The sequence below is a fragment of the Homarus americanus genome, unplaced genomic scaffold (genome assembly GCF_018991925.1).
Source record: "Homarus americanus isolate GMGI-L3 unplaced genomic scaffold, GMGI_Hamer_2.0 scaffold5773, whole genome shotgun sequence".
NCBI lineage: Eukaryota > Metazoa > Arthropoda > Malacostraca > Decapoda > Nephropidae > Homarus > Homarus americanus.
The window spans coordinates 359,802-370,000 of NW_024717927.1; the positions used below are offsets into that span (position 1 = coordinate 359,802).

At 46.7% G+C, this 10,199-nt stretch overlaps 1 protein-coding gene across 3 annotated transcripts in view; it reads left to right on the forward strand.

Moving 5' to 3' along the window:
* The first annotated feature begins 1,754 nt into the window (after positions 1-1,754).
* LOC121859068 (adhesion G protein-coupled receptor B1-like) overlaps positions 1,755-10,199 on the forward strand; it is a 12,737-nt gene continuing 4,292 nt past the window's right edge. Inside the window, exons 1-14 of one of the 3 annotated variants that reach the window (XM_042355730.1) lie at positions 1,755-1,869; positions 2,304-3,175; positions 3,707-3,852; positions 4,228-4,405; positions 4,878-5,059; positions 5,359-5,575; positions 5,715-5,906; positions 6,185-6,324; positions 6,439-6,637; positions 6,957-7,082; positions 7,554-7,662; positions 7,811-8,042; positions 9,438-9,599; positions 9,997-10,100. In XM_042355730.1, the coding sequence (XP_042211664.1) occupies positions 3,172-3,175; positions 3,707-3,852; positions 4,228-4,405; positions 4,878-5,059; positions 5,359-5,575; positions 5,715-5,906; positions 6,185-6,324; positions 6,439-6,637; positions 6,957-7,082; positions 7,554-7,662; positions 7,811-8,042; positions 9,438-9,599; positions 9,997-10,100 (1,991 nt within the window). In that variant the 5' untranslated portion in view covers positions 1,755-1,869; positions 2,304-3,171. Of the gene's footprint in view, positions 1,870-2,279; positions 3,176-3,706; positions 3,853-3,923; positions 3,976-4,227; positions 4,406-4,877; positions 5,060-5,358; positions 5,576-5,714; positions 5,907-6,184; positions 6,325-6,438; positions 6,638-6,956; positions 7,083-7,553; positions 7,663-7,810; positions 8,043-9,437; positions 9,600-9,996; positions 10,101-10,199 lie in introns of those variants that run through there. The other 2 variants (XM_042355731.1, XM_042355732.1) reach the window with 2 other exon arrangements.

The following is a 10,199-nucleotide window of genomic DNA, read 5'->3' on the forward strand; positions in this document are numbered from 1 at the left end:
CTCGGTGTTTTGGTTGTTTTCTGTTCCATGCAGCAGCTATTTTGACAATTTCAGTGAAATTTTCGTGTGTTTATTGATGTATTAATTACGTAAGAATATTCTAGAATGTATTGCATCATTTTTGTTATGATTTACTTATTATTGTAAGCCTCGATCATAGTAGAACGTTCTAGAATCTCCCAGGCGTCTCTGGGTTTTTCTAGGATGTTCGAGAAGTGTCTGACAAGGCGTTTATAAGCGGCCGCGGGCTGTCCAGTAGTTAGGTGGATAGTCCACCTGCTGTCAAATCTCCCACTTGCTCACCTTACCTTCCTCCTACACCATCTTCAGAGTAAACGGCTCTCTTCTCTCCATCATCATCATCAGTAGGAGTGAGTTGCTCTCTTCTGTTCCTGGTGTAAAGACTAGGCCTAGCAGAACAACTGAAGACAATTGTTGTGCAAGTACTGTGGAGCTGTTGTGATTGAGTTAAAGTGAGAAGACTGAGGAATTGTAAACTGGTAGTGTGTTGACTATATATTCCAAGTGTGGAGTTAAGCTGTGAAGACATTACCCTGTTAGCAGTGTTGTGAAGGATTAGTGTATATTAAAGAAGACTACAGTGCACAAGTGTGTTTCTGTGACCTGGTGGAAATCTACCTGCCCCTTGTTTGTCTGTACACTGATACCGATCGTCGGGAAATCACCGGAGACTGGCGGGACAGCCAGTGGTAATTCGACCACTCGTGTGAGATATCTACTGCTCTGTACACACGACCCTGGCCGATGGTAACCAGTGGTGGAAGCTGGGTAAGCGGTGAAAGGAGGAGGGTCGTAACAATATATTACGAGTAGGGTTAACCGTGGATTAAGGAATCTTACACATAATCGGATTAACGGGGGCGTAGTTTTGTTGAGTGAATGTAACTTAGAAAAACAAATTAGAGAGCTAGTGTTGGAAGAGGGAGGAGGAAGGGAGGGGTGAAGCGTCAGGGTGGGAGGGAAGGAATGGGGGTTTGTGGTGTGATGGGTGTCATAGAGACATAAGCCACAACACTTCCCCAGCACCACACAACGGTATACAGTGAATTCCTATACCAGAACGCTACCCTATTTTACACCAGTATAATACACTATACTTTCTATTGTGGCTGTACACTATACGTAATGTTTTATTCCTGGGATTTATACACATATTTGTACACTTGTTTCTAATATCCACAACTGTAACTTCTACTCGTCTGTACCTGTACCTTAACATACACCTGTACCTTAACATACACCTGTACCTTAACATACACCTGTACCTTAACTTTATACATACGGTACAGTATACACCTCTGTTTTATATCTACTCTTGTATGTCTATATTCACGCCTGTAATTGCACCTTAGTACACCTATACCAGTGTACATTATATTTACACCTGTACATTTACCTGCAGGTGAGTTGCGTCTTAGTACTGTTATCATTTTAAAATTCTATATCTGTACCTGTCTTTCTGGATTAATTAGGTACTACATAATGTGTTTTTGATGCCTGGTGAGAAGATTAGACAAGTGTTAGTTAAGTGGGGCAGGACACGTGGGTTGTATAGGCAGCTCCACCCGGTGTTAGTTCACATACAGTACAGTCCCTTCACTACACTGTATAGGAATTAGTAATGTTATTTATCGTCCATTGCCTCAGGTGGGTGATGTGCTGACGGTGGTTTGGTGGCTGGCTGCTGACGGTGGTTTGGTGGCTGGCTGCTGACGGTGGTTTGGTGGCTGGCTGCTGACGGTGGTTTGGTGGCTGGCTGCTGACGGTCATGCGGCTGGCTGGCTGCTGACGGTCATGCGGCTGGCTGTTAACGGTGCTGCGTGAGGGCGTGGCAGTTACCAAGCTCCTGTGAGTATACTGTATGTGTTGATCCGGCCACAACCTGAGGGAGATGACCTATAACAAACATGGTTGTTATTCGCCCTTCGTCATGTTGTAGTCACTTAACCACAACTATAGTACCGGCACGTGATTGGCCGTGAGAGAGAAGACCACTTTTAGCTTAACTATAACCATTACCCTGAAGTTATAACCGACACAGTTTAAAAGACTTTGTTCCCAAGTCATCGTCTGTCATATTTTAGTTTGTTCCTCTCAAAATATGTAAATCTCCGCCAATCACCGGCCAGTTTTGTGGTGATCACGTGACCAGAATATTACAGTGACAGGAACCCTTTTGTGTGTGTGTGGGGGTTCTCCTTACCTTAGGTTGTGGGTACCGACCATCACAACACTCAGAAGACTCACTGTTTGACACGTCTTTCCTCTCCCTCCCACCCCAGGCTGAGACGACCACCACCACTACATCCACCTTGCCTCCCTGCTGACAACTCCATTCATCCGGCTCATTCATTCGTCCGGTTGTGATGAAAAACAGCCGGATATGGACGACCTCCCCGCCAACTAGATCTTCCTACCATAGACCTGTACTTTTGACTTCATAAACTACTATAGCCATACCGTTAGCTTGAACTTGTAAACACTGTACCCAAGGGCGCGGTGGTGTAGGCCTAGGTGAGGTATTCTCAACCATCAGTTCGACACACACACACCACACGCACACACCTCACATACACACACACACACACACCACACACACACACACACACATGATTTATAACCAGTCACTATTTTTTTTTCTGATACTCGTGTGCTGTGAAGGTCAGGCTGGGCGTTGAGGATACCTTGTGAAGGGTTTATTGATGCCACAGTTTTATACGTAGGAATTTTATAGCTGTAAGTAATTATTGTGTGAATAAACTTTTCCATCCTTCCAAAAAAAAAAACCTCTCTTGTCTGTCTCTTTGTCTAGATTTCTCACCTTTATTTCCTTCTGTTTTCTTACTTTTTTCTTTATTTTTTTTATTTTTTACAATATTTAACACCTTCACCATCTTCACAGCAAATGATTCTTTCCAACGGAGAACCATCAAGCCATTACGAGGCTGACGTCACAACACTATGAATGTGACCTTTACCTGTCCCCTACCTGTTAATTATGTGCTCCCGTCTCTACCCCTACCCTTCCACCCCCCACCCTTCATTTTCTTGTAATATAATCAATTTCTGACATTTTGTGTGTTGGCAATCAAAGTTACAGAGACGACCACGCCCATCCCCAATGGCAAGCGGTACCCACCTCTACCTGACATGGGTGAGTGTCTCTCTCGACCACAAGAGGTTCACTATAAATGCCTCTTCCACACACACACACACACACACACACACACACACACACACTGTTCTAAACTTATGAATCTTGTCAATAGGTCACTATTGTGGTAGATAATTATGATAGATCGTTATATATCACATAACAAAAATCTGATTCTTATGTTAGTGTAATTTTTATAATATTTCTGCTGTACTTGTATTACTGACCATATCCACACACTGTTGTAATATCCACACGGCCACCATAATCCACTTCGCATATCCACATTCATATACTTACGATCTATGCACTCATCTTTGTTATATCCACACGCCTGCCATATCCGCGCACTTGTAATATCCACATACCTTTATAATATCCACATACCTTTATAATATCCACATACCTTTATATTATCCACACCTTTACAATATCCACACATCTTTATAATATCCACACACCCACATAACAATCCACACAATATCCACACCATGATATCCAGTGAACTAAGCACATCCATTACCCTCCCAGACGTTGATTACTCGATCGTCGCTAACTACCACTGGGGGACCATTAACGAAAATATGACGGAGGAGGTTACTGACGGGGGAATAATCCTTGTACCGGGACCTTTCGGCTTCGGTACCGGGGTGTATGTGGACGGCGGTAAGGAACAGGTGAGTGACCAGGGGTGTATGTGGACGGCGGTAAGGAACAGGTGAGTGACCGGGGGTGTATGTGGACGGCGGTAAGGAACAGGTGAGTGACCGGGGGTGTATGTGGACGGCGGTAAGGAACAGGTGAGTTTCGACGCTGCCGGAGGTGATTCGTTTAAAACATTGAATCCGAACCCGAGTCTCTTTGAACCCCTAACATGCCCTGATATTGGTGTTATTAAACCTGTATTTCTTTTTACTATTTGAATCCTGAACCCAGTGAACCCAGATACCCACCAGTGTCAAGTAACTAACCACCCCCTCCTCCCCCACCAGTGCCAAGTAACCCCCTCCTCCCTACCAGTGCCAAGTAAGTCACCCCCTCCTCCCCGACAGTGCCAAGTCCACGGAGGCTACAACGAAGACTTGGACTCTTGCTCAGTGAACCCCGCCAACTGCTTAAACGGATTCACCTTCACCATCTGGTCCAGGATTGTTATAAGCGACCAAGACTTGAAGAATATGAACGATACCGACCCGGGCGATTTGAGCTACGGAACCGTCGCCTCTTCTGGTGAGTCTTACACGTTTATGAACCCTTTGAGTCAGTGTTACAAGTTTCTCAACCCTTTGAGTCAGTTTTACAAGTTTCTCAACCCTTTGAGTCAGTGTTACAAGTTTATGAACCCTTTGAGTCAGTGTTACAAGTTTATGAACCCTTTGAGTCAGCTTTACAAGTTTCTCAACCGTGTGAGCCAGTTTTACAAGTTTCTCAACCGTGTGAGTCAGTATTACAAGTTTCTGAACCGTGTGAGTCAGTATTACAAGTTTCTGAACCGTGTGAGTCAGTGTTACAAGTTTCTGAACCGTGTGAGTCAGTATTACAAGTTTCTGAACCGTGTGAGTCAGTGTTACAAGTTTCTCAACCGTGTGAGTCAGTATTACAAGTTTCTCAACCGTGTGAGTCAGTATTACAAGTTTCTCAACCGTGTGAGTCAGTATTACAAGTTTCTGAACCGTGTGAGTCAGTGTTGAAATACCTGCAGGGGGCGACAAGGAAGGTCATCCTGGGATCCGTATCTACAAGTACTCGGTGTGGCTGCACGCGCTGGTGTCAACAGGCGACCTCTACTGGCACACGATGATCCCCTGGCTCACCTACAACGATACCTGGACCAATATAGGCATCCGCTGGTCCCATCCCACCGTCGATGAGGAAGGCATTGAGGTACAGTACATGTGTGGTGCTTTGTCTGTCTGTCTCTCTGTCTCTTGCAACAGCAGCCGTCAGTGATCAAGGAGGTAGGTGGAGAGAGAGAGAGAGAGATAGAGAGAGAGAGAGAGAGAGAGAGAGAGAGAGAGAGATAATAAATGAGTAAATGCATGTCAGCTTGTTAGTCTCTCCCTTTCTCTCTCAACATATCCCTCCTCTCTTTCCCTCCCCCATCCCACCCTCCCTTCTTCCCTTTCCTCCTCCCTTACCTCTTCCCCCGTCCCTACCATTAATTAACCAAATATGTTTTCCAGCTCTTCCTCAACGGAGAACCTGTAGCGAGCGCAAGCACACCCATCTCCGTAGCCGCAGCCAAGGAGCCGCTCTCGCCGTCAGAGATGATGATAGGCTGCCACAGGACCGCCGATGACCCCCTCTACACAGAGTACATCACCGCCGCCTTTGACGAAGTGGCCACCTGGACCAGACGAATTAATGACTCAGAGACGCTCTACTTCCTGGGCGGCTACAGTGAGTAATGGTGGATCATGGTGTGGGGTTATGGTAGGTCATGGTGGGTAAAAGGATAGGTTTTGGTCATAGTATTGGGTGATGGTGGGTGAATATTTACAAAAAAAAAAAAACCCGCCGTATGTACTTAACTTTACAGGTGCGGAGTTTGCTGGAGACAACCCGGAAGAGTTCGCCGAGAAGTTGACTGGTGCTGATATGAACGACCCAGAGACAGCGGCCACCATGTACAACGGCCTCAGTGATATGTTCAATACCGAGGTCGCCACCTCTAACACCGAGGAGGTCGATCCCACCAGTGCTACCCCGGGCACTGAGGCCAGTCCTACAGGTGAGGGGTACAGTGCAAGCCTACAGGTGAAGGGTACGGTGCAGGCCTACAGGTGGGTGGTACAGGTGAGGGGTACAGTGCAGGCCTACAGGTGGGTGGTACAGGTGAGGGGTACAGTGCAGGCCTACAGGTGGGTGGTACAGGTGAGAGGTACAGTGCAGGCCTACAGGTTTGGTCAGTTTGGTATGTACCAAAACTGTGTGTAACATTTATAATTATGGTACAGTACCGTTGTTATGATGGTAGAGTATACTTATAGTGTGGCTGTACCTCGGCAGACACAGCGCCGTCGTCTACCGCCATGCCGATCACGAAGAATATGAAGGTGTTTGAGAAGTTCGTTGAGGCGTTCAACTCAGCCACCGACGACAGCAAAGTCCCCAAGAACATCGATCTTCAGCTTACCAAGAAGATCTTTGTAAGTTAGACAGAAAGAGAGAGAGAGAGAGAGAGAGTGTGTGTGTGTGTGTGTGTGTGTGTGTGTGTGTGTGTGTGTGTCCATCTATTTCATCAACACTTTGTCTACACTCAGCTGTTCATCGAGGCAGCCAGCACCTTGTTTGGGGAGAGCAACGTGGACAAGATGAAGACGTTGCAGATGAAGAAGGACAACCCCGGGTCAGCCAAGATGATGGGCGACCTCACCCGCTGGATCAGGAACATCATGCATCAGGTCATCTACGAGAACTCCACTCAACAAATAGAGATTAACAAGATTACCAAGAACAAGAGTTAGTACTGTAGCGAGTTCCTTTCATAGCAGTCATTGTATGTTGTATATTATTGTATTATGTATTAAATTATGTATATCCTGTAATCACTGTAATGTGTGTTGTGCTGTATTATCGAGTATGAATGTTGTATCTATAGTGGTTCTTGTATTTCCCTGTATTAATGTATAATCTGTGTTGTATTAGACTTTATATCAAATGATTTAAATTGTCTTTTGGTCATTATATCATCATACGCCAACGTTGTATATTGTGATTATTATGTTGCATTAATGTTACATCTGTGTTGTATCAGAGGTTGTATGTTGTTTCTTGACAGTTGTGGTGGCCACTAAGCGGAACGTCAGTGAATGGGCAGCCAGTAATGACCCTTATATCACGTCTCCAAACTACAAGGCAATAGGTCATCCAGTTGGTTGGAATTATCCTATTGACCGAGCGGCAGGTAAGGTCATACCCTATTGACCGAGCGGCAGGTAAGGTCATACCCTATTGACCGAGCGGCAGGTAAGGTCATACCCTATTGACCGAGCGGCAGGTAAGGTCATACCCTATTGACCGAGCGGCAGGTAAGGTCATACCCTATTGACCGAGCGGCAGGTAAGGTCATACCCTATGGACCGAGCGGCAGGTAAGGTCATACACGAGGGTAGAAATTGAGATCCTGGGTTAGTTTAATGGGGTAGTGCTGTGGGTTGGGGTCATGGGTGAAGGTATAGGCTGGGGTCATGGGGTAGTGCTGTGGGTTGGGGTCATGGGTGAAGGTATAGGCTGGGATCATGGGGTAGTGCTGCTTTTGTTGGGGTCATGGGTGAGTGCTGTGGGTTGGGGTCATGGGGTAGTGCTATGGGCTGGGATCATGGGTTAAGTCACAAGGCCCCCACAGGTTAACCATACAATGTGTTTCCCTCTACAGTATGCATCAAGATGATTGACGCGGACAAGTGTGGAAGACGGGCCGTGAATGTGGTTATCCTCTCCTCCCGCACCTACCACCTCATGGCCCCCACCAAGGTCAACGAGGCGTAAGTATCTTTATGTGATGTAACCTTTGATGATGATGTGTGTGTGGTTGGTCACGATATTATTTTGGGCCCCGTAGGGACATTATAATCGTCGTCTTCACACCCACATTCATACACACTGTTGACACAAGTCTTTCCTCACCCTCAGGAGAATGCCGCCCTCCCGCTACTACGTCATCGACTCCCGCACCATCACAGTGGACGTTACCTGTGACCCCGTGCTTAATGAGTTCGGCGGAATCGACCCCACCGTACCGAGCTGCAAACCCACACCCGAGGCTATGAAGAGATTCCCAGTCAAGTTCAAGCTGAGGCACATCATCACCAGTGCATTTAAGATCAGGTCCTTGAAGTTCCACCAAGAAGATATGGACAGACAGGTAAGGAGAGAGAGAGAGAGAGAGAGAGAGAGTTTTGATAATATATACAGTTCCACGAGAAGGAATGAGTGAGACAAGCGAGAAATGAGCAGAATTAGAGAGAGACGGGAAAGTACTGTACAATATCTCAATAAAGTATCTGTCAGGATGGGTCCAATGACTTCTGAAATGATACATGCAAATCTTGATGTTCCGGGAGGGTTGGTATGTGTGGCTCTGTGTCCCGGGAGGGTTGGTATGTGGCTCTGGCTCTGTGTCCCGGGAGGGTTGGTATGTGTGGCTCTGTGTCCCGGGAGGGTTGGTATGTGTGGCTCTGTGTCCCAGGAGGGTTGGTATGCGTGGCTGTGTTCCAGGAGGATGGTATGCATGGCTCTGTGTCCCAGGAGGTTGGTATGCATGGGTCTGTGTCCAGGAGGTTGGTATGTATGGCTCTGTGTCAGGAGGGTTGGTATGCGTGGGTCTGTGTCCCAGGAGGGTTGGTATGCGTGGGTCTGTGTCCCAGGAGGGTTGGTATGTATGGCTCTGTGTCCCAGGAGGTTGGTATGTATGCTCTGTGTCCAGGGAGGTTGGTATGCGTGGGTCTGTGTCCAGGAGGGTTGGTATGTATGGCTCTGTGTCCCAGGGAGGGTTGGTATGTATGGCTCTGTGTCCCAGGAGGTTGGTATGCGTGGCTCTTTGTCCCAGGAGGTTGGTATGCGTGGCTCTGTGTCCCGGGAGGGTTGGTATGCGTGGGTCTGTGTCCCGGGAGGGTTGGTATGCGTGGCTGTGTCCCGGGAGGGTTGGTATGCATGGCTCAGTAACATACATTTGGTAACCGAACATCATATTAATTACTCCCAAATAAATACGCATTACATTACTTATGTTAAACTATATACCGAAGTAAATGGATGTGCCAATATCTATCATCTGTGGTCTCATAATGTTTCACACAGAGTGGACAGATACTTGTTTGAGATGGTGGACATCCAGTCAGCTTCAAGTTAAGATGCATATTATTTACCATTTGTACAAAATTAAGGCTCTCAGACTCTACCAATGACACCCCTTTTTGTCAATACCTACACCCCATCCAAACCACTAACCACGCTCTCCCTTCTATACCACTAACCACGTCCCCCTCTGTACCCCTAACCACGCCCTCCCCTCTTTACCACTAACCACGCCCCCCTTCTCTATACCACTAACCACGTCCCCTCTGTACCCCCTAACCGCCCTCCTTCTATACCTAACCACGTCCCCTCTGGCCCCCTAACGCCCTCCCCTCTTTACCACTAACCCACGCCCCCTTCTCTATACCACTAACCATCCCCCCCCCCCTATACCACTAACCACGTCTTCTATTTTAATAACCACTCCCTCTCGCTAACCACACCCTTCATCACGGCCTTACAGATCGAGCAGCGTTACTGTGCTTGGTGGAACACTGAGCTGGGAGACTTCGGGGTGTGGGACACTAATGGATGCTTCATGTTGTACACCACAGAGACGTATACCAAATGCGCCTGTACACAACTCGGCACCTTCTCTGTGGTCGCTAGGAAGACGGAGCCCAAGGTAATGTTGTGGTCACTCTGGCAATGTTTTTTTTTAGTCTTTGTTTTCCTCTATATGATGTAGATTATCTCTCTGTTCCTTCTTTCCTGTTTCTTCTTTGTTTTCTCTACGTTATCTCTTGTTTCTCTATTCTTCCTTCTTTCCTGTTTCTCTCTCTGCTTCCCGTTCCCAGACGCTAAGGAAATGTCTTTGGGTTTTTATCTCATATCTTGGAAACTATAAAATTTTATCCACATCCTCCCTATAAATCCCTGGTACCTTCTGTCCACACATATGTTAAGAATACGTAACGTCTTCCTATTGTTTTTAGCTAATTGATAGATGTTATGGATAAGTGGTTTATTCTCCTCTCCTCTCATGAAGGCCAGAACCCATTGTCTGTGTCGTTCTTCTTCAGGAGGTGCCCCCGGAGAACATGTGGCTGACGATACTGCGCTACATTGGTTACTGCGTCTCCTTCCTCTTCCTCATCATGTACATCATCATCGTTCTCCTCTCCAGGTAAGATAAGTCAGGTGCCTTTAAGAGTAGTTCAGCGAGTCATCAGCTAGGGGTAAAGGTAGATCAGGTCAGTGTCACAAGGTATATTAAACGTGTAGT